This window comes from Dipodomys spectabilis, unplaced genomic scaffold (genome assembly GCF_019054845.1).
Source record: "Dipodomys spectabilis isolate Male_0828 unplaced genomic scaffold, ASM1905484v1 ptg000158l, whole genome shotgun sequence".
Taxonomy (NCBI): Eukaryota; Metazoa; Chordata; class Mammalia; order Rodentia; family Heteromyidae; genus Dipodomys; species Dipodomys spectabilis.
Genome location: NW_024870835.1, coordinates 3,003,566 through 3,029,074, shown reverse-complemented (window position 1 = coordinate 3,029,074; position 25,509 = coordinate 3,003,566). Strand labels below are relative to the sequence as shown.

Genomic DNA, 25,509 nt, shown 5'->3' with positions numbered 1-25,509 from the left:
CCCCATGACTGACAAAAAAGAAAAAAAAATGTAGATACCAGCAAACATATGTATTTGTCTCTGATCTCATTAGAGATCTTAAAAGTTGTAAGAATTATATAGTTTTTGATTTTATTTTTATATATGTTATTATGGATATCTTGAAAGTATTCTTTTTTGAAAGTCATCTGTTTCCCAGGGTTCTTATTTCAATTCATATACCAGCTTTTTTAACATAATTTTTCTCAATAAGGTTGTTACTGTATTCTGCTTTAGCGATATAGAAATTGTGTGAATGGGTCCTATTTATATCATAAAGACTGTTGCCTTTTTCAAAAGATGTTCAAATAGACAGGTTTTATCTTCATTCTGGTGAGCAGAATTGGTGAAGAGAGCAGGGGTAAAAAGAAAACAGGAGGTGCTTACCTCTCTCTCATCCCTGTCTAGTGCCAAAGCAAGCATTAGGTAAAGATTTCCCTAGGTAGAGCTCATAAAGCTTTAACCCTAAAATTAAAAATGCAGAAAATTTGAGCCAGGCTTGGCAAAGCTGTCTGGATATATGGATTTATATATGCATGCATGAGTGTGTGTGTGTGTGTGTGTGTGTGTGTGTGTGTGTGTGTGTGTGTGTACTTTAATTGCTACAGTTCTCTTAGATTTTAGATTTACATCATCTACTACCTGACCCTGGTAGTCCTTAGAATTATATCCCTATTTCAGCATTACAAATAATTTTATATGTCTTCTCAGTTTGTCTTTGTTAGCAACTCTTTCATCTTATTAACTGATTTTTAAAAAGATAAAAAGTTACATGAGTAGACAGCAAACATAAGAAACTCTGTAACACTATTGGTTCTTGAGAAATGTGTATACCACCGGAATTACTGAAACTAAAAAGATTGACAATACCAAATATTTGAGAAGATAGGGAGTAACTGGATGTTTCATACTGTTGCCAAGAATGTAAAATGAAACAACTGCTGTGAAGTATTTGGACATTTGTTATAGAAAGATGATCATGAACCTATCTTTGATCTCACAATTGTACTTTTAGTAAGTCAAGCAAAACACCCATAAAACAGAAAGACTTACATAAGAATATTGGTGCTATTAATGTCAGCATATTTGAAAGTGATGCAAACATCCATTAGCTGGTCAAGAAGTAAACAACTTGTTTATTTATACTATGGAATACTATTTTGCAAGAAATAGGAACAGGTCACTGCTATTTAAATACGCATGGAAGATACTTGAAAACATGCTCAGTGAAAGAAGGTAGTTAAAGAAAAGTCTGCCCATATTAATGGTTTCTATTTTATTGAATTTGAGAATAGGCAAATCTGATTTATCGGGACATAAATCAGAGTAGTTAATCAGGAGTGAGGGTAGGAGATAGACTGGCAAGGACTATGAGGAACTTTTTTTAGGCACTGCTTCCATTTGTACTACCTAAAACATAGAAACTGTCTACATGTCTAAGTGATTACTTGAATCATGCATTGTATGTGTAAAGTGCAGTATGTACAGTATAGCCATGTTTCTAGTCAACAATGGAGTATGTAACCATGTTCCTACAAGATTTATATTGTCTAGTCATATAATTCTGTCTTAATTTCTGTAAGCATACTGATATTTGCAAAATGACAATACTGCCTAATCACATGTCTTGGAATGTATTTCTGCTCTGAAGAAACACATGACTATGTGTCATTGACAAAATGTTAAAAATTGATTATATATCAAAATGTAATATTTTGGATATATTAGTGGAAAAACGTTGTTTTTTGGTGAAAATAATTCGATCCCTGTAGTTACTATAAAATTCAGAAGGGCATCTTTCCTCATATTTCCTTGGAAATTATATCTGTGTGTCACTGGTCACATTTCATCAACGATCTTTACATTTTATATTATGTCATTACACTTCAACAGAACTGTAAAATCTACTTTCTTTGGCATGTTTTACTATGTTTGTCATTTGGTACATTATGTTCTATGTTAAAATTCATAACAACTTTGACATATAGATAATATTTACTGATGTTTGAAAGTTTAACCGTGGGAATATGTGGTAACATGGAGATTTGAATACTTCCTTGTTGGACTATCGTTTGTGTTCTTCCTACTCTATAATGTTGCTTTATCAGTTTTGATGAAGTGTGAGAATACTTTGAGAACAGTTTAAGCTCTCTCCTTCAGTCATTGATTCTCTGTGGGTGCTCTGAGTGGCGATGAATGAGTCATAATATTTCTGAAAGATAATTCTGTAACTGCACAGTAATCAAGTAACACCACTACTGATATTTCCAAGGTAGAGGATAGCTCTTGGTTTAAATAAATTGCTCAGAGTTAGAGGAGAAACAGCTTATAGTCTGTGCAGAAATGAAAATCACTGCATTTGTATTTAAAAAGAAGGCTTCTTCATGGTTAACATTTTCTCTCTTAAAGCTTTTAAAATGAGAGTGTTTGGCAGGGCTAGCTCTGTGTTTTCTTAATCAGTTGTGAGTCTGTTGTAGCAAAAAATTAATAGGCATTGCAAAATTGTGCAGAAAAGCTCTTTCATCTTGCCTAGCTCTATGAGGGTGTTATATTTTCAAAGCAGAGTATTGTACAATTGAGCAATAGATAAGTAGAGGAGGGGCCTTTCCTGGGGATTCTTGACCGCTGGAAGAGTTCATTTCAGGCCATTTGTCACAGCAGTGATTTCCCCGGAAATACCCTGTGCCAAGGTTATGTTTTGGCTGTTCTATCCTCTTTTATTTATTTATTTTCTAAAATTATGGTGGAAGGTAGTTGTCTTTGTCCTCTCCCATCATTCTAAACCTTTGTCTAGGGTATGTTTTGGGACACTGTTGGGGTGGGAGCAATTTTCAATGGGACCCAGGAGGTTTGGAAGGCTTTAGGGAGTTAAGATGGTATAAAAATGGTCCATGGAAATTCTGCATTTTGTGTAAGCATTTTTTAGTGTGATAAATATAATTCAGCATGGAAATGTGATCCATTGTTTAGTGTCAGATTTTTTTCAGCTGTTTACAGTAAGGCTTCTGTCACCTACTGTGGATTTGATATTTATTACACTCTGCAACCGCTTTTGTTGTTTTTATGGTTTTGTTTGTGGAGACTTTTAAAGGTGGAATGCCTGCCTAACCTTGCACAGGAGTTGATTAAATTTAATTTGCTATGCATTAGAGAATGAATCTGCTGGTCTTTTAGAACTGGGCTCTGTTATTTGTAGTCGGGGGCCTATTTTTTTGATGCCTTTAGTTCTTCCTGGACATGAAAACTCTTTTTGTACATTTGTTGAGTCTATTTCCATGCTGAGCCTTTTATATGCTATACAATGACTCTTTGCAATCCAAAGTTGTAGTTTGTCCTTATTTTTAACTTTAAAAGGACAGCAGGAACTTGCCTTTTATTAAGCGTTTTTGGGTATTATAACATTCACTTTGTCTCCTGGCAAATAGATTTTTAAGTATGTTTTTTCATCTTTGAAATAAAATTTTAATGGATTGTATTACATTTGTATAATTGGTACTATTCAACACACAGAAGCTATGTATGAAATGTTTGGAGAAATAAAAATATTGGTGTGTTCTTTTTAATAGAAAAAAATTTGCTTTTCACTACTATTTAATTGGTTGTTTTAGTTTTTTAAGGCAAGTATTTGGTGATAATGGGATAATTGAGTGCTCTATCAAAACATACAAGTTGGAAAATTTTAAATTGAAGTTTTGAAGTTTTATCACTTTGTAATTTTGTTTCTGTCTTTCTATATCTTCTGCCATCTGCCATTTACCATTTGGGGTTTGTTACCATCTTTATGGACACTTTATTCTTAAAATTTTTTAACCTCAGCTTTTGAAGTTAGAACATTTAGAGTCTCCTGTATGTTTGTCCTCTGTATGTTATTTTAATCTACTTTTTAATTTGTTTTTGTTTAAAGAATTTTAAGATGGAGAAAAATTTCTCTTTTGAATTGGAATCATGGTCTCTGAGGATTATTAGCTGACGTGAGCAGTCTGTGACCCAACATGAATGCTGTTGAGGGTGTCCAGCCGTGAGTTTCCGGCTCTCAGTCACAAACCCAAGGCATTATTTAAAAGATCAAAGGAATAGGACCCTGGGAGGGTTTTAATGATGCCAGTTAACATCAGAGGAGTTGGGCTCAGTGGCTGCAAATTGTGCTCATCTGAATAAATGCCACTGAGCTGGAAATAATGACATGACTAAAACGATGTTAATTGTGTACTATTCTGCTATTCTACTGAATAAAATATATTGGTTTAAACTTATACCCAGAGTAGGTTTTTCTTTGAGTTGGGGGGTGGGCAGTAAATGAAGACATGGGATACAGAGAGGCAGTCACTGTCAGAGAGCAGTGCAGTAAGTGGCATTACTGTTTTGAATGTATTTGAGATTGGTATCTTCTAAAAAATGAATAGGTTTATTTTTTAAAATATTTTATTCAGCATAGGCTCTCAAGCAACAGAGCAATCCTGCCTTTTCAGGTCCAAAAGTAGTATATCACTACTTCTCTTCCTAGATAAAGTATCATCAGACTTGTTTCTATAAACACTACTTACTCCAGATTGAACTCGACCTTGATTAGATGCCTAAAATCACAGTTGTTGTAATTAGTGAAAGGAACTTAACCCTAAGACATTAATTAGTCTTCATATTACAGAGTTTCTGAGCCTGCTTCAATAAGGTATACAAATCCAGTTGTAGATTTAAAGAAAGTAAAATATACATCTTCTTTTAAAGTTACTTATTTATAAGTTTGAAAGGCTTTTCATAGTTAACAGAAAAGAATTTTGTAGAGTCTGTGAACTGATACCATCCTAGAGCTAGTTGTTTTTAATGTTGAGATTTTGAGTGTATACTAGGTGTTGTTAGTTATTTTCAGGCTTGTTTTCTGGTGTTTTTTTTTTTTTTCCCCTCAATTCCTTTTACTTTTGGCTCATTAAAAATCTTATAATAGCATTCTGGGTTGTATTATATTTTAGGTTCTAAATTCATCACTGATTAAAATGTTCTCTAGGACGCTATTCTTTTTGCTGTATGCCTCTGTTTATGTAAATTGTCATTTGAGCAATTTACTTGAATAAACAACTGACAGGGTCATATAGCTTTGATCTGTAGTGGTAGAATTACAAGCCACACAAAAAGATTCCATTGACCCTGCTTCATTTCTGTTATACTTGTAATTTCAATTTGATTTTATTTTCTTCTTTTTTATTTGCTTATATCAACAACTTTATTTCAAGTTATGGAGTTAATAGAAAAAAAGGGTAGCAATGAATTTTTATTGCATAGAGTAGGACCTTGAAAAGGTAATGTAGCTATAGAATCACAAGCTCTAGAGAGGCAGCATAAACTCTTATTGATGAAATCTCCAGTGTCTTGGATGTTTGGTAGTGAAGACTGCGATCTTTATCAAAAGCTAGTGGTTTATGTATTAGCTTGCCTATTAAGCATGGGAAAATATTATGATATTTCTTACCTTTTAAAAAGAGAAAAATTGAACTTCATTAATTTTTTTTTTTTTTTTTTTTGGTCATGGGCCTGAACTCTGGGCCTGGGTGCTGTCCCTCAGCTCTTAAGCTCAAGGCTAGTGCTCTACCACAGCGCCACTTCTGTTTTTTTCTGCTTATGTAGTACCTCATGTATGCAAGGCAAGCATTTTACCAATGAGCCACCTTCCCAGCCCTTAATGTTTTTATAGTACATGTGTTTTCCTTCTTTGTACTTGCATCAGAGGGTCATGGATTACCTACAGCATTTAGGTATCCTGAAGGATGATAGGGATGGGTTTTCCCACAATGCATCTTTGTTAGCCATTGCAGCGATTGCATGTAAATGAATTTATAATATATAAGTACATCATTTTATTATCTGTACTGGTTACAGATATGGATTGTTAAGTTTGACCTGAAGGTCCATTAACTTGAGTTTGTGGATTTTATTTCTTTGTTTTGTTAAAGTACAAATGCACATAAATTATTCATTTTTTAGTTGTTTATGAGCTTGTAATAATGTTTCCTATGTTGTTTCCTATGTTGTGTGTGCGCGCATGTACATGTGTGCACATGTACGTGTGTATGTGTGTGTATTTATGTATGCAGTCCTGAGACTTGAACTCAGGACCTAAGAGCTATCCCTGAGTTTTTTTTTTTTTTTTACTCAAGACTAATGCTCTATCACTTGAACCACAGCTCCACTTCTGGCTTTTTAGTGGTTAATTGGTGATAAGAGTCTGATGGACTTTTCTGCCTAATCTGAAACAAACCTTATCCTCCTGGGATTACAAGTCTGAGCCACCAGAGCCTGGCCCTGATAGTTATATCTTAAAAACTAATCTATTGAGATAAATTTACTATCATATAGCTCATACTTTCAAAGAATACAATTCAGAATTTTCCAGTATATCCACAAAGGTGTGCGTTGATCACCACTATCAACTAGAATGTCTCCATCTTTTCTGCAGTTACCTGCATAATGGCCCCTAAAAATATCTGAGGTCTTAATCTGAGGAAACGATAAATATTACCCTATGTGGCAAAGGAGACTATGAAGTTGTAATTAAATTAATAATCTCAAAATAGGCAGATTATCCTAAATCATCTGGGTGATTAAATGTAATCAAAATGTCCTTACGTGAGAAGGAGGAAGAATTGACTGTCAGGGAGGAAGAAGTTGATATGACAGCAGAAACAGGAGGGAGGGTGATGGATGTGAGTAAGCATCATGAGCTAATTAATTAATGCACACAGCTTCCAAAGGCTACAATCATGAAAGTGGATACTCCTCTAGAAACTCCAGAGAACCATAAACCATATTCTGTAGAACTTGTTTCAGGCTTCTGCCCTCTAGAACTGCAAGAGAACAAATTTGTGATTTTTTAGAAAGCAACAAATTTTTTGGTAGTTTGTTATAGCATCCACATGGAACTAATAACACTGCCCCCAAAGAAACCTTCTGCCCATTAATAATCACACTCAATTCCCTCTTTCCTGCAATTCCTGGCAATTACTTCTGTCTATGGATTTGCCTATTCTGGACTTTTATGTAATGAGTTATATGACATATGGAATTTTGTTGTCTGAGCACATTTAATATAAACATAGATTTTCTCTTACTACACTTTTTACAGCTTTTCCTGGATATTTTAATGACTACATGATTTGCCATTGCACGTTGCATGCATTGTCCTTTCACTCGTCCGTGATCAATGGATATTTTATTTCATTCTTTCCAGTTTTTTCTCTATCATTTACAGCACTGCAGTGATTGTTTTATTTATTTTTATTTATTTATTTTTTGGGGGGAGGGGTCCGGTGGGACCTGAACTCTGGGCCTGGGCGCTGTCCCTCAGCTCTTCAGCACAAGGCTAGTGCTCTACCATTTGAGCCACAGTGTCACTTCCGGCTTTTTTTCCTGTTTATGTCGTGCTGAGGAATCAAACCCAGGGCCTCATGCATGCAAGGCAAGTGCTCTACCACTGAGCCACCTTCCCAGCCCAGTGATCAAGTTTCAGTATTTTGACTGGATTAGTTCTTAGAAATGGAGTTGTTGGTCTAACCGTGCACAATTAATACAAAAATTTCTTCTACACACATTATATGGGACTCTTTCTTTGCCTATCCACTCTTCTCTATGGGTTATCAATTTTTCATATGACTTGATGTTGTTTTGGGAAACATAGCTGGCTATTTCATAGGTTTCTTTCAGTTGTGTTACTGTGGTGAGAGAGTCCTGTCAAAATGGTAGCCTAAATAGGCAATATTGATGATTTGGTTAGCTACCTGAAGATAAACTTTATGATGCATTGAAATAAATAAGAAAATACAAGAAACCCTAATTTTTTATTTTGCTTTTTATTATGCTTTGCAATAGAAATTTACATTTGTTTTCTTGTAGTATGGGAAAGAAGAGCTAATGAGAAGGAGGTTTCAGAACTTTTCTGGCTCAAGTATACCCAGTTTTAGGAAAGCTACAAGTGCCTGTGTATTCCTCTGTGGCTACATTTAGGTTCTATAGCTTGAAACTCAGAATCTATTGCTGAGTCATTTATGCTTTTTATTCTTAGGTGAAGATTTTGCCTAATTTTGCCTATTTCCTACCCTGGAGGTTATACTCTTCATTGTACATTCTACATTATAAGTACATATAATGTACTTATAATGTACATTGTACATTATAAGATGTAAAACCTCTAGGACATCTAATAGAGGAAGAATATAATTTACCAACTTTGGAAAAGTATTTTTATTAGCATATATTAATTGTACAAATGTTGCATATTAATTGACATGAAAGGTTGTGATATTTTCATACATTCATGTATTTTATACATTCATACACTCTCCTGTTACATTTTCCCAATATTTTTCAATTAAGCTATTGTCTTTCTATTGCCAGTTTTGATTATTTATCCTGTTAGTGATTATGTATAAATACTTGTGATATGTTCATAACGATATTGTTCATAATGATAATTATGGTAACTACGTTGCTCAGTTTATTTTATTTGTTGATCATGGAGCTTGAACTCAAGGCCTGGGCACATCCCTAAGCTCTTCACTTGCCATTTTCTGGTGGTTAATTTGAGATAAGAATTTCATGGACTGTTCTGCTTGGGCTAGCTTTGAACTGTGAGCCTTAAATCTCAGTCTCCTGAGTAGCTAGAATAACAGGTATTTGCCACCAGTGCCCAGTTATATTGCTCAATTTTTAAAGAAAGTCTTATGATCTTGGAATTTAAAAAACTAGTTTTAATTTATAGGATATTTTTACAGTAGAGGTATATCATCACAGTTGATGAATAGCAGACTTACAAATTATCAAAATATATTAGCATAAGATTGTGGCAGAACTAGAATGAAAATGCAATTTCAAGAGAAAAAGAATTATGTAATTTTTTTACTATGCATGAAGACATGTTTTATGTATATTTTGTAAAAGAGTGGGCATAAAATTACTATGGCACTTTCCCCATTGTATAAATGTAATAGTGTTTTAATAGTTGTATTTTAAATTGCCAGTATTTTTTCTCTTATTAGAAAATAAGTACTGAAATCCACAAACTTATGATTAAATATACCAACTTGTAGGAATTTTTCAAAACTCTTTTAGGAATTACATGTAAAAATATTTATCTTCCTTATATTATACTTTGAACATGACTTTCTTTTATCATATATGATTTAGTTGGTATAATTAGAAATTAAAAGATTTAACAGTATCTGGTACGTATATGTACATATATGCTCTTCAATATTATATCCTCCACAGCTTTCTTTCTCATTTTCTCTTCTTTAACATGGTAATTCCCCCTCCTCATATCTAATGTACAACTTCATAATTTCTCTCAATGTACAGTTTCATAATGTTGTTTTTGCATTATGGAATTGTAAAAATATTCATGTGTATCAGTATCTAATATCTTTTAGTGAGTTGAAGGTAAAATGTATTTTTAGCATTCTTTTTATTTCCTCCAGAGGCCCAGCTTATTAGCTGGTATATAGCAGTTGTTCAGTTTGTACTTCTTGAGCTGAAGAAAAATTAAATAATCCTGAGTCCTATGAACGTTAAATAGCCTTAACTTGTTTTGCTTCTCAGTATTCATCTCATTTGGCTTCAATGAAGTTTTTCTAATCCCTATGTGTATATGAATAATTTCAAAAGTTATCACCATCAAAAACTATCGGTGAGGTTTGGGGGACTTTGGGTAGTTCTATTTAGTTGTATTTAGGTATGAACACTTTTTTTTTCTCTTTTTATTTGTAAAGAAAAGGATTAGAAAATATGTTGTCACAGATTCTAAAAACAAATATCAAGATAAATCCTATAACAATCTTTATGTCTCTTTTAAGTAGAATGAAAAGTTGAAATTTTGAAAACATTATTGATTTGACAGTTTTAGAGCAAAACATCAGATGATGTTGAAACTATTCCAGTAAAATCCAAGGCTTATTTTTGTCTTGCTTCTAGTTTCTACCTGTTTTGAAATTCAAAGGCAAATTTGCTAATGATGTTTAATATTTTGTACTCACAGTATGTTTTTTTAACCAGTAGCTTCTATGTCACCCGAGGGCTTGTTAGAAAAAAAATCTTAGATTCTGCTCTAGTCTACCGAATCAAAATTTGTATTATATCAAGATCTTTTCCCCAAGGGAGATTCATTTGCACACTAAAATTTAAAAAGTATTCATGCATTCTAATTGGAAGTAAATTGTATCTAGTTAAAAATCACATGTTCTAATTCTAGAGGTCAGTGAATTATAGCTGACTGGACCAATCCAGCCTACAACTTGTTTTTATAAATAAAGTTTTTTTGGAAAACAGATATGCCCATTTAATTATATATTATCTATGATAACTTTCATGTTAATATGGTATGTAAAGTCCAATAGTTATCAGCACCACGCTCTAACCAACTGAGCTAACCGGCCACCCTAGAAAGTCCAATAGTTATGACAAAGACTGTGTGGTACTCCAAACATAAAGCATTAATTCTCAGTCCCTTGACAGAAGTTCTCAGCTCTGTAGCTGATTAGGGTAGATCAATTAGCATCATTCATTCAACCACCAGATTTGTTTTGTGAGAGAGCCTTTTTTGGGGGGGGAGGGGGTCAGTCCTGGGCCTGAACTCTGGGCTTGGGCACTATCTCTTAGCTCTTCAGCTCAAGGCTAGTGCTCTACCATTTGACCACAGTGCCACTTTTGGCATTTTCTGCTTATGTGATGCTGAGGAATTGAACCCAGGGCCTCATGCATGCAAGGCAAGCACTCTACCACTGAGCCACCTTCCCAGCGAGAGACCTTTACACCGCAATTGTTGTGCTAGATGCAGCATTTTCATGGGTGGGAAATCCTTTGTTTATACTTCTTCAGACCTTGTTTTTGGAGAAATCCTTGTTGAGAGTCTCAGTGTTTGTAGCAATGAAGAACAGAGTAATTCCTAAAGAATGCCTGCTACTTTTTGCCTTTCTCTTGAACTTGTAGATGATAGTTTTGTCTCCAGTTTTAATTTTCCTAAGGAGTGTGTTTCTATAGGAAGGGGCCACAATTATGTTTCTTTCTTTCTATTAGGGAATTAAGTATTGATCTCCATGAGCCAGTCAGATCTGAAAAATTGACCTTGACTATTGTTACCCCCTTATATCTATAGATAGATTGGGTCACTGGGGGAAGAAGAATCATTTCATTGGATATATAATAAGAGTTGCAGTAACTATCAACACTGATTGCTTAAAAATGTGCTTGGAGAACTCTATCATTTAAATAGACTAAACTGAATGGATATTTTTTTTTTAAATTTTATTTTATTTTATTTGAGAACATACTGTACAGAGGGGTTACAATTACATGGGCAGGATAATGCATACATTTCCTACCAAGCATTGCAGCCTCCTCCTTTGTTTACCCTTCACCTCCCTTCCCAGCCTCCCCCTTCCCCCCCTGAATGGATATTTTTAAAGTGTCACCATTGCAATTTAAAAATGCTTTCTAAAGTATTAATGTCAGAAGTGACCCTTTAATTCACCATTTATTTTTGATACATAACATGATAAATTTTCAATATGAAATGACAAAAAGTGGCTTGGTTAGCCTTTTTAAAATTTAGATGGATGATACAAATATATATATGTATATGTGTGTACATTTATATATTTATATATAAATATTTGTACATATGTACATATACATATATTATACACATGTATATATACATACACACATGTATATGTATATGTACTACATATACTATATACATATATATACACACACATAAATAAATAAATAAATAAATAAGTAGTACCATGCCCAGATTTTGATAGATGGTATTTTATTCTTGTTGCTAATACTTAGTTTATTTGGCTTTTAATTTTGTTGTCTATTGAACAAGTTCCCAGTGGTTTTATGTTTTTGAGTCATCAGCTATGTAGATTGAATTTGTATTTCCCTTTATCACTTTGGAGCTAACGTCCATTTAAGGAAAATCAGAAGGAACTGATGTTTTTTGTTTAAAATTCTCACTGGTTATTTGAAAGGCAATAGTACACTGAGTAATAAAGGATATATTTTTTGACAAATCTTTACTCTGGATTTGCTAGTTCATATAAAAAAAGAGTGTTCCCCAAGAAATAGATAATCCAGACAGAATCTGTGAATCAGAAAAGGTGAATATCCCTGTAGGGAGCTCTTTGTGTCATTCTTTCTGTTCCTGCAGAGAAATCAATGGAGTTTGCATTGGGAGATATGGTTCCCCATAGGAAGTATCTCAGGGAACCAGCAACTTCTCACTCTGGGAAGTAAAAAAGAAAACTAGCATGCTTGGTCGCCAAATGTCTAGGTGGTGGCATAGTCTAGATCAAACTGTTCAGTAAACTCTTGTTTTGACATTTGTCACACAATTCTGAGCTTCTTCTATTCAGCTATTAGAATAACTATGCACTCCAAACTATCAAATATGTTACCAGAAATACAGACTGTATTAATGTCTGGAATTATTAATATGAGAATAATATTACCTCAGGTACAAATAATTTTGGTTTACTGAGCCTATGTTTGGGGTTTAGATAGATGCCGTTATATTTTTTGCCACAAAAATTTCAGAAACTGTAATGAAAAATCTTCAGTACAGTCCTTTTGAATACAAAGGAATTTTTTTAAGGTCCCTCTATTAATACCTATTTGTTTTCATTTCCTACATCATTGCCTTCATAATAAACTAGTCTCAATCATTGAAAGACTGTGAAGTTGCTTAAATAAATCTGTGCTAGCCATTTTTTAAAATATTTATAACCTTTAGTCCCACTGTTATTAGGATAAGAAAGAAAGTTATTTTCCCTATTGTTTCTGCTCCATTGATTGTGTCTCTTTAAACTCCCTTTTATCCCCTGTTATTGTATTTTGGTAACAGAAGCATCCTGTTTTATGAATTGTGTGCTGAATTAGCTTAAGAGGGCTTCACTGCATGGTGATGGCTTGAGTCCTTTAATTGTAAGGCAGTTTCTTTTACCTTCATTATGAAAAGGGCACATAAGGCAATTTTCATAGCCTAAAGGTTTTTATAAAGCTTTCCCTCTGTTGGAATGAAGAATCAGGACAAAAGGAGTAGGCTGTTCTCAGGAATTTCTAGAAATAGCTTTTGAAAGTAAAATTAGGAGATAGCTATCTGCTCCTCTACAAAGGAACAAAGTCATTTTTATAGCATTGGAATTAGAAGCAAAGGTCCCAGACTCTCCCAGGATTCTTCATTTTTCCAGTTTGTTATTACAACAACAACCATCTTTTTCCATGTATAAAGCATGGATGCATACAATAGTCTCAAAGTGGCTTTCACTGTTAACCTCATGCTATACATACAGCAGGTGTTACTAGTATTATTTCCATTTTGCAGCTGGGGAACCAGACTGAGGGAGATTAATGACTTCGCCATCATCCTACAGCTACCAAATGGGAAAGCCTGGGGTTTCTGACTCCAGTCATGTGCTCTTTTCAGGGTATCACACTGCTTAGGGGCTCTGCAATCTGTACTCTTCAGTGTTGCTAAGAGTCTTGTGAAAGAATGGTGTGAAAAAAGTTTCATTTTCCCCTAGCAACAAAATATGCATAATGTAAGCACTTAGGATGGGATGAAGTTCTCCTAAATCAGACAAACCAAGCAAGACATCCAGTCAGTTGTACATAAATATTTATGTATGATGTGTACGTAGTTTCTAGGTATTATGCCTTCTCTTATTTTACGTACTTATTGTTTGCCTATTTTTACCTTACTATTGAATAGTAGATTTAGTTTTATAGGCTGATAGTTTCCTCTGCACTTTTTAGATCTTATTATGTGATCTCCTGGTTTTGTTAATATTGAAAAGCCTGTGGTTAATTCTAAATTGTTCCCTGACAGTCTATATTTTCTCCCTTTTAGCTTTGAAGATTGCCTCTTTGTTTTCTGTGTTTAAAAACCATAGTATATTGTATTTATTTAATAAAAACCCCATACTTTATCTTATTTAAGATCCAAGTTAGACATTTATGTCTTTTATTGATTTTGGTAATTCTTAGTCATTATTTCTTTAGTGTTTTATTCTATTCCTCTTAACCTTTTATTCTGAAATAACTTTGAACTTACAGAAAAGCTTTAAAATTGTTCAGGAAGATATGTACGTAGAATGGAATATTATTCAGCCAAAACATTTCTGAATTTGCTAGGATTGAGAGAGCCTGGGGGGGAAATAATGAGTAATGAATATTAGGTTATTGTGGGACAAGGAGAGAGAAAATGTTCTGAAATTCATTGTGATAGCTGTACAACCTTGTATGTGTACTGAAAATCATTGGAAGTACATTTTACTTGGGAATTGTGTGGTAGTGAATTGTGTTCCTTATTAAACTAGATTAAATAAGTACACAGTACTTGTGTGTTTTTCCATTCAATCTTTCTGATGTATCTTCTCTTGCTTGTACTAGTACAGTTCCAACAACTGGATATAGGTACTAACTGAACTGTGGACTTTATTCAGATTTTGCCTTTCCTTTCCTTTCCTCTCCTCTCCTCTCCTTTCCCCTTTCCTTTCCCCTTTCCTTTCCCCTTTCCTTTCCCCTTTCCTTTCCCCTTTCCTTTCCCCTTTCCTTTCCCCTTTCCTTTCCCCTTTCCTTTCCCCTTTCCTTTCCCCTTTCCTTTCCCCTTTCCTTTCCCCTTTCCTTTCCTTTCCTTTCCTTTCCTTTCCTTTCCTTTCCTTTCCTTTCCTTTCCTTTCCTTTCCTTTCCTTTCCTTTCCTTTCCTTTCCTCTTTCCTTTCCTCTCCTTTCCCCTTTCCTTTCCTCTCCTTTCCTCTCCTTTCCTCTTTCCTTTCCTCTCCTTTCCCCTTTCCTTTCCCCTTTCCTTTCCCCTTTCCTTTCCCCTTTCCTTTCCCCTTTCCTTTCCTTTCCTTTCCTTTCCTTTCCTTTCCTTTCCTTTCCTTTCCTCTCCTTTCCTCTCCTTTCCCCTTTCCTTTCCTCTCCTTTCCTCTCCTTTCCCCTTTCCTTTCCTCTTTCCTTTCCTCTCCTTTCCCCTTTCCTTTCCTCTCCTTTCCCCTTTCCTTTCCCCTTTCCTTTCCCCTTTCCCCTTTCCTTTCCCCTTTCCCCTTGCTTTTCCCCTTTCCCCTTTCCTTTCCCCTTTCCTTTCCTCCCCTTTCCTCTCCTTTCCTCTCCTTTCCTTTCCTTTTTCCTTTCTTTTTTTTTGTCTTAGGGCTTGAAATGAAGGCTTGGGCCTTGAGCTTTTGTGGGCAAGGCTAGTGCCCTACTGCATTGAGCCACGTCCACTTCTGGTTTGGGAGTGGTTAATTGGAGATAAAAGAGTCTCACAGACTTTCCTTCCTGGGTTGGCTTTGAACTTTAATCCTCAGATTTCAGCCTCCTGACTAGCTAGGATTACTGATGTGAGCCACCAGTGCAAGGTTCACACACTTTTTAAACCATTTTAATTTTTCTATTCCTTGATCTATTCCAGGATCCCATATTCAATTTAGTTGTCATCTCTTCTAATCTGTGCCAGTTCTTTAATCTCTTTGGCTTTCATGATCCTGGTACTCTTAATGGGTCATTTGTGAAATGTTATTTTGTAAAATGTTTTTCTATTTTGATGATGATGTTAATTTCTCATGATGAGGTTAAGATTATACATTTTTGGCAAGAATATTTCAGAAGTAATGCCCCTTAGTGTGAACAGCAGGTGTTACTATATCATTTTAAGGGGAACATGATGCTGATATGTTTGGTTGCTGTTGATGTTAACTTTGTTTCCTTGTTTAAAGTGATCTGTATAGGATTTCCCCACCATAGGTATTATTAGTTTTCTTTTCGATAATAAATGTGTCAGGGATATGCTTTAAAACTCTGTATATGTAATTTTCTTATTTGTTCTTAAATTTTGGTCCACTAATTATAGCACCCATTATTCCTGTATCTATGACTCCTGTGGTATTTGTCCAATGGTGATTTTCTCATCGCTTCTACATTTATTAACTAGAATTCTTTGGAATGGGATTGCTATCTATCTATCTATCTATCTATCTGATCATTCAATTATATATATATTATCACAGTGTGGACTACTCACAGATATTTATTTTGTGTTACAAATTATCATCTGATTACCAAAAACTGATATGTTTATTTTTCAAACTGTTTAAGTTGGCCATTAGGGACTCTTTCTGATTGACTAATACATTCTCTCAGCATTTTATCAACCTTTCTTGAACATGTCCTTACTTTGTAGTAATATGATAGAAACTTAGATCTTCCCTATCCCAGTCTTGGCATTAACCACATCTATAAGTCTTAATTAAGCTTAAACTCCTTTTGGAAATCTTTGTAAATACAAGAAGACTGCCTCATTCAATGCTACATGACTAAGCTCTCTCCTACTGTAACATTAAACACTATATGACTATATTAGTTGTCTTTCTTCTATTGTAACAGATACCATAAATGATCAGTATATATAAGAGAAATGGTTTGCTGTGGCTCACAATTTTAGAAGTTTCAAACCGTGACCAATTAGTCCCTTTGGGCCTATGGCAAAGAACAACATGGTAGGACCATGTAGTGAAGTTCTGTATGTTTCTCTCATGGAAGTGAAGCAAAAGAGCCAAGGGGAAAGTGTCATAAAATCTTTGAGAACGTAAATCAAAGACCCCAAGCCTTCTATTAGGCCTTGTTTTTTTAAAAATTTCTACCACTTCTCAATAACAATAGTGTGATACTTGGACACATGGGCCACAGAGAGATATTTAAGATCCAAACTCAAGCAATAATTTAGATTTTTTATATTATTATTTCTTTGGGTTATAGTTAGGACAATTGATAAGCAGTTGCCTAATGAGTTCCATAACTGATTTGTTTTGTGTTCTGGGGTTTGAATTGAGCTTTGTTTTTAAGGCTAGTGCTTTGCCACTTGAGTCATACCTTTATTTCTGGACTTTTGGTGGTTAACTGGAGAAAAGTGTCTCATGGACTTTCCTGCCTAGCTGACTTTGGATCATGATCCTCAGATCTCAGTCCTTCTGAATAACTAAGATTACAGGTGTGACACATTGATGCCCAGCTGAATTTTTTAATTTTAGAGATTCTAGTTCTTTGTTGTTTTTGTTGTCTTTTTAATTTGTCACTTCTTTTCTATCATGTCAATTCTTTTGTGGTAATTAAATGACTTGTATAGCTCTAATTCATTAAATATTTTTGTATTACTTTCTTCTCATTTTATTTTCCAAAGAATTGGAACTTCCAAAGAACTTTAAAATAATACACTCGTTTTTAGATGGCTTTATTTTTTAAACGTGAAAGTAATTTGGGATATGTGTTATGAGGATCTTTCCAGATTACTCTAAGTGTCCTCTCTTTTCATCACTATGTTTTTTTTCTTGGTGGTGGGGCTTGAACTCTGGGCTTGGGCACTGTCCCTGCAGCGCTCTTCAGCTCAAGGCTAGCGCTCTGCCACTTGAGCCACAGTGCCGCTTCTGGTTTTCTGGTGGTTAATTGGAGATAAGAGTTTCATGGACTTTCCTGCTAGGGCTGGCTTTGAACTGCAATCCTCAGATCTCAGCCTCCTGAGTAGCTAGGATTACAGGAGTGAGCCACCAGTGACCAGCTCTTTTGTTTTTTAATATTTTTTGTGGTGCTAAAGTTTGGAGACAGGGCCCTGTGCTAGCTCTACTTGGCCTCACCTCTAGCTCTGGTTGTTTTTTTTTTTGCTGGTTATTTTGGACATCAAATCTCAAACTTTTCTGCCTAGACTGGCTTTGAGCTATGATCTGGATTTCAGACTCCTGAGTAGCTAAGATTACAAGTGTGAGCTGCTGGTTTCTGGCTTTACTCTTAGATTTTTTTATTTGTTAACTTCTCAGCTTGGTTGTTTCTAATGCAACATTGTACTAAGTAAACAACACTTCCAGGATGCTAGTTTTTATGTGGACGTGTCTCAGTTCTAATTCCTTACCGTCTATAGGTAATGATCCTATCTTCTATTTTTTAAACAGAAACTGTTAGGTTGCAAAAGCTGAAAATTCTTTTTATTGCTTGTATTCACAATGCAAATTATTTCCTTATATGATTTTTTTCTGACACCCAACAACAACACTTACCCTTGCTTTTCAGCTCAGCTGTCTATAGAAATTTCTATTTAAAAAAAATCATTTTGACTGTGGCACATCTCACTGCTTTAAGAACAAATGAGTCTCCCCCCCTGCCCCTTGAAAACAGAGTAGTCATTGGGTAATAAGCAACAGAATCAGAATAAACCAGTAAAAGTCAAACTAATTTGATACCATTTGACAGATTATGCTGATCAAATACACCATACCTAAAGTTTAAAAGATTCTTATTGTAGCAGACTGATGATGGTTTGACTTAAGGTCTAGATTTTAAGTTGTAGATTGGAAAAACGGCAACTTCTTACTTATATTTAAGACCATGCTTTAGGGCTGGGATTCTGGCATATTTTCTCATGGTTTATAGAAAAAGTACCATTTTAGGTATTGGTTTTCAAACTTTCTGGGAAGAAGATGCAATTTTTTTCCTAGGGCTTGAACTCAGGGCCTGGCTATTCTCCCTGAGCTTCTTTTTGCTAGCACGCTACCACTTGAGCTAAAACTACTAGGGCTAGGAAGATGGCTCAGTGGTAGAGTGCTTGCCTTGCATGCATGAGACCCTGGGTTTGATTCCTTAGTACCACATAAGAAGAAAAAGCCAGAAGTGGAGCTATGGCTCAAATGGTAGGGCCCTAGCCTTGAACAGAAGAGCTGAGGGACAGCACCCACGCCCAGAGTTAAAGCCCCATGACCACCACCACCACCAACAAAAATACTAAATCTTTGCAAAGACTTGGAGGATATAGCCTTTTACCCACTCAGAGAAGAACAGAACTTCCTTTGTATTGCTGTAATTGATGGCCAAAGGTCTTTTTTTTTTATTGTCCCACCAAATACTTTGGAGACAATGGAGGGTTTTTTTGTTTTGTTTTGTTTTTTTCTTTTGGCAGTGTGAGGCATACCTTGTCTTTACATGTAGAAGTTTTCAAATGACAAAGGTATTGTTGACCAATCTCATATCTGAATTGTAGTTTTCTTTTCTATAGGGTATTTCTCTTTGAGGTCTTCTAGTAATTCCAGCTAATCATATCTTAATATAGCTTAAACTGAGCTCCTGCACTCTATCTCTTATGGACTGGAAATGTGTTTCTTCTTCCTTTTTTCACATGTATATAATTCATATATATGATAAATTATATATATTCATATATATATATATATATATATATATAATTCACTCAGATCTGTAAGCCCTCAGATACCTCACTTTCCAACTCATTGCCCTAGTTCTTTTAATTCTTTTATTCTCCATCTGAAATTTCTTTCCATCCCTCAGTGTTCCAATGCCCTCAGTACTTGTTAAATGCTGCTCATCTTTTATGTACTTATTATCATGCTGGGTGAGTATGAAATAAGTATCAGTAAACATTATCTTTAAGAGCTTAACATCTAGTTGAGAGACAATTTCGTTACAAGAAAATAGTGAACAATCCTGGACAGTATTTAATTAAATGATAAATTAGATGGCACCATGTTTTAAGTGTTAGAAGTTTGAGGAAAGAAATGAATGAAATAAGAATTGCATTTTAAGAAAAAAAGTATGTTTTGAAACAACATAAGTTGAAATTAGGCATTGAAAGAGAGGAGTAAGAAGGATAAATTAGTGACTTTACTGAGAATAACATTTGGGGAAAACTTTGGAAATGGTTTGTAAGTTAGGATGAGTTAAAAAAAATTAGAAATGAGATGGAGAGAAACACAGAGAGGGTGGATATCTATTTTGACCTTTAAAATTACTACATGACTGAGGTAGGTTTTTATTATTATTATTATTATTATTGTATCTTTTTCAACTCAAATCACTAGAATTGCCATTTATTTTTAATTCTGCTACTCTGTAACTCACCAGCTGTTCATGCCTTTTGTGATACAATATGTTGTATGTGTGTGTGATGTGAAAGAATGCGAGAGAGAAAGAGAGAGAGAGAGAGAGAGAGAGAGAGAGAGAGAGAGAAATTAATTGATTGATTGGTTTAGGAGTACCATGTCCTTGAAGTGTTTCTGTGTAATTTCTCTCCTACCTTTCCCAGGTCCATTCTCAAGACTTACCATGTCTTATATACCCTCTCTGAAGATGGTTCCTAGGCACTGACATTTCTTTTTTCTCTAGATCTCACTTGGTGCTGTTTTATTTTCATGTACCCTTTTGTTTTCTAATAGTATAGAGGGTCATACATTTCTATTTCTTTCCTGTAAATCAATAAATTCTTTGGAGGGTTAGACTGTGTTTCAGATTTTATTTTGTGTGGACTTGCTGCTGAAGATTTTAAAAAGTGAAACCCCATTTGTCTGTAATACCAGAGTTCTTTTATATACAATATGCCTATTGTCATTCCTGGCTTATGGGATCTTTTTTAGTAAATGTTAGTGGAACTCAAACAATGTAGTAGATTTTAGATCAAGCCCATTTCCCCCACCCCCTTCTATTTCATGGAAAGCAGAAATTATAATAAAAAACCCCAAATCCAACTTTATTAAAACTTTTTTCTGCTGTCTTTTCCTTTGGACTTCTCCTTAATCCATATCCTTTAAGTATAAGTCATTTATTTTTGACATCTCTTTACTTACTATTTCATGAAGTTTTTTAAATAATTTGTTTTTGTTGATAAATTATACATATTAATTGCAGCTTAAGAGAAGAAATTGGATTGTTTGAAAGATTAATCCTGATTAAATTTTATCTAATTGATCCACGTTACCATTCTTCCTGACTGAGTTTTAACACTTTAATAAAATATTCATCACTAAAAGAAATCATCTGTTGTAGCTGGAATTGAACTTAAGAGAGTCATTTGAGTATCTCTAAAACCAAATACTAAAATGACTAGGAATAGTGGGTTAAGGAAACTGGGCCAGGTTTAAAGTGGCATAACATTCATTTGTAATATTTAACATCTTCTTAAAATGACTTTTAAAACTCTTAAATTATTATGTTAAATAACAAAGCTATTCTCTTCCCTCCTTTAAAGCCTTGTAAGGTGAATGAATTTTGTGTTGCTTGATTTATATATATTAATATCCTAATTTTCTGTATAGCAGCAAGTTTCAGCAAGACTAAAAACTATAAGAACTATGTCTTGCTTTAGAAATGTGCTATTTATCTTATGATTTTTCTTTCAGGGAGTGGTTCTTCATATATATATATATATATATGTATTTGAAGAATATATACTCTCACATATTCTAGAATATATATTTCAGAGTTTATTTATTTATTTTTTTGTCTGTTGTGGGCCTTAACTCTGGGCCTGGGCACTGTCCCTGAGCTCTTCAGCTCAAGGCTAGTGCTCTACCACTTGAGCCACAGCGGCACTTCTGGGTTTTTTCTGCTTATGTGGTGCTGAGGAATTGAACTCAGGGCTTCATGCATGCAAGGCAAGCACTCTACCCACTGAGCCACCTTCCCAGCCCCTAGAGTTTATTTTATATGTATGCAAGCTTGTGTGTGCAGGTTATGTGTTAGAGAGACAGAGACAGACAGTGACTGAGATAGAGAAGAAAAGAAAGAGAAAGATTTTTATTGAAATGAAAAAATACCTGAGTAAAATGAAGAAAGAAGGATTTATCATTTTTATTTTTGGTTCATAGTTTCAGAGGTTTCCGCCCATGCTGTTTGTCTTCATTGCAGAACATCATGGCTGCAAAGGTGTGATGGAGCTGAACTGCTCTGCTTGTGGCAGCCAGCAAGAGAGAAAAAGACAGATAGACAGACAAGACAGACAAACAAAAAGAGAAACAGAGAAAAAAAACCTGAGACAGACACAGAGAGAGATTGAGGAAACTGGGACAAGCTATATCCTTCAAAGACATATCCCAGGGATTCCTTCAACTAGTGCACATCTCCTGATAGCCCATTTATCTATGAACTTATCAATGAACTAATCCATTGATGAAGTTAGTACTCTCATGATCTAGTCACTTCCAGTAGGTCCATTAGAATGTGAGTCATGGGGAGATACTTCATATTTAAGTGATAACAGATACAAAGGGAGAGCAAGGAGAGAAAGAAAGAATTATGTACTTCAGTTATCAGAGGAAAAGAAATTGTGTGAGGTAAGGCTGGATCTTCATGTATGTTGATGTAAAAATTGCTTTGTAGTGGTAGCACCATGTCAAATCTAAACTTCTGGGAATCTTTTTGTTCTTTTCTGTTTCTTTATACTATAAAAGCGATTACTCTTTGATATTGGTATATGAGTCAAAGTTTTGCTAGCTATTGACTTTGAAAATTTGTTCACAGGTTGTTTGTATCCGCTCTACTTGGAATGCTCTCTCTCCAAAGTTAAGTTGTGACACCAGACCTCTCATTTTGAAGACCCTGAGTGAATTGTTCTCTCTCGTTCCTTCCTTAACAGTCAATACATCTGAGTATGAGGTATGCCTTATGGAGCTCAACATATGGTCTGTTTTTACATTGGAAAGTCATGTGAAACAGTAACTACTTTAGGAAAAATATACAGTCCTTTTTATTTTTATTTTTTTTCAGGATGTAGTTTCATAGACTAGATTGGCCTTGAGCTTGTTTGGATTCCAGTGTGTCTCAGTTTGAGCCAAGTATGGATTCAAAATCATGATGCTCCTTCCATAGTCACCTGAATGATGGGATTATAAGCATTCACCACTCTGCAATTTTTTGGGTGTGTGTATAGTGGCTACCTTCCCCCTACTTAGATAGAGTTAGACTTGAACTTTTATCCTCTTGACTCAGTAGCTAACCTTATAAGTTCTGTGTCTTTATATATATTTATTTATATAAAGGACCTAAAACATGTATTATGAGAATTTTTAAAGATTTTTTTAAAATCAGAATGTTTGAAAAGTAACAATTGTAAAATAATAGCATTAATAATATAAACAGCTTAAAATCATTTTGTTAATGTTCTAAGTTTACAAAATAAACAAGACATTAATAAAAGCAGGATACATTCTCTTATTTTACAAATAATGAGTTCGATTTTGTGGTAGAAGATTCTTTGTTTCTTAGATTATTATGTAAGTTGGGCATTGGTGGCTCACACCTGTAATCCTAGCTACTCAGGAAGCTGAGATCTGAGGATTGTGGTTTGAAGACAGCTTGGGCAGGAAAGTTCAAGACTCTTATCTCGAATTAGCCATCAAAAAGCTGGAAGTAGAGCTGTGACTCAAGTGGTAGAGTGCTAGCCTTAACCACAAAAGCTCAAGAATAGGTCCCCATACCCTGAGTTCAGGTCCTAGACCCTGAGTTCAAACCAGAGGACTGGTGTGCACAGTGCATGTACATGCACACATAAACTCTCTCTCTCTCTCTCTCTTTCTCTCTCTCTCTCTCACACACACACACGCACACACACGTGCACACACACACACGCACACACACGTGCACACACACACACACACACATACACACACACACACACACTAATCTTGCCTCAAGTCTATATATTCTTTTCTGTAGCCCCAGGAGGCTTAAAAATTATCCTCTGTTCTCTTTGGGTATAGCACTGGCCCCAGACTAGAATGAGACTTGAATGTCAAAATTAGAGCAGTAACTCAAGTGGTAGAAAGCCAGACTTGAACAAAAAGGCTAAGGTATGTTGTTCAGGCTCTGAGCTCAAACCTTGGTACGGGCACATGCATATGTGCACACACACAGACACACACAGATATTTATGTACATATATATTACATATATAGGTACACACACACACACACATATATATATATATATATACATATATATATATGTATACACACTTACGTAGAGTTGGCATAGCCAAGTAAACCTTATTATATTACACAAGCTAGTCTCAAACTTGAGCTTCATGCCTCTATCTCCTCAATGTTGGGATTACAGGTGTGTACTACCACACTTAGCAAGACTCATATTACTGCTAACAGTTTTTTTGTTCCGTTAGCAACTTCTTTGAATGAAACAAAGGATAGAGAATTCCATTTATTTTTCTACATTTGTAAACCATATTCTCTTTCATTTTCATCTTACTTGCTTTCCTTCAAAATACGGTAATTGATTTTCTCTTGGAGTCTTGCTAAACTTACTGTTTGATTTAGTGCTTTAGGGACTTGGATAAACCACCATATCATAAGATTCAAGTAGTAATCCTTTAACTGTTTTAGATCATATGATTAGATCAAATAATACAACCATGCTACTAATCATTCTAAATGCTGCATAAGGAATAAAAACAAATATGTTCTTTCTGAAGTGAAGATATCAGTGCCTGACACAAAGTGTATATTCATAAATAGTTATTGAGTGAACAACTGAATCAATGCCCAGTACTTTGAGTTTTTCTTATATTTAGGGTTTTGTTTTAAGGTAGTAAGAAAAGAATCAATTTGTGACTCCTAGAATATTTAGCACACCAACAGTTTTTTTTGTTTTTTGTTTTTTTTTTGGGTCTGGTCGTGGGGCCTGTACTCTGAGCCTAAGTGCTGTCCCTCAGCTCTTCAGCTCAAGGCACTAGCGCTCTACCACTTGAGCCACAGTGCCACTTCCGGCTTTTTTCTTTTTGCTTATGTGCTGCTGAGGAATCGAACCCAGGGCCTCAGGCATGCAAGGCAAGCGCTCTACCACTTAGCCACCTTCCCAGCTCCCTACCAACAGTTTTTTTTAATGGCTATAGTTTATGGTTACTAGTTTTTTTTTAAAAAAAATTTATAGTCAAGGTGATATACAGAGGGGTTACAGTTACATAAGTAAGGTAGTGATTATATTTCTTGTCTAATTTGTTACCCCTTCCCTCATTTTTCTCCCTCTTTCTCTCCCCCTTTTCCCTCCACCCAAGTTGTACAAATCATTTGCAACATATTGTCTTGTGAGTATTACTGTTGTGTAGGTTCCCCCTTTGTCCTTTGTCTCACCATTTTGTTGTACCCCTTCCCTTTCCTGGTTCAGATAAATGTATATACAGTACCCAGGGTACCAAAATTGAATGCAAGTGACAACAGGGGATAAACCATTGAGGGAAAATAACACAAAAGAAAAAAGAAAGTAGTATATTGAGAACAACAACAAATAAGAAAAACTCTTGTGTCCATGTCTTGGAGTTCTTTTCACTTAGCATCATCTTATATGGTCATATGTACATAGCTATTGAGCTATTCTGCTCATCTGCTAAGATTATACTAGACGTATACTAATTATTACAAATAAGAGAGATCATGGAACTCATGTTTCTTTGGGTCTGGCTTACTTCACTTAATATGACTTTTTCCCAAGTCCTTCCATTTCCTTACAAATGGGCGGTATCATTCTTTCTGATGGAAGCATAGAATTATAAAAGCTAAAGCCATTTCCTCTAAATTCAGGAAGGAGACAAGGATGTCTGCTCGCCACTCTTCAATATAGTACTAGAATGCCTAGCTAGAGCAATAAGGCAAGATGCAAACATAAAGAG

At 35.0% G+C, this 25,509-nt stretch overlaps 1 protein-coding gene across 3 annotated transcripts in view; it reads left to right on the top strand.

Annotated features, from left to right (window-relative positions):
- Focad (focadhesin) overlaps positions 1–25,509 on the top strand; it is a 264,104-nt gene that overhangs the window by 135,250 nt on the left and 103,345 nt on the right. For all 3 annotated transcript variants that reach the window (XM_042692885.1, XM_042692886.1, XM_042692887.1), the window contains one exon: positions 22,353–22,487. In XM_042692885.1, coding sequence (XP_042548819.1) covers positions 22,353–22,487 — 135 coding nt within the window. The remainder of the gene's footprint in view (positions 1–22,352; positions 22,488–25,509) is intronic.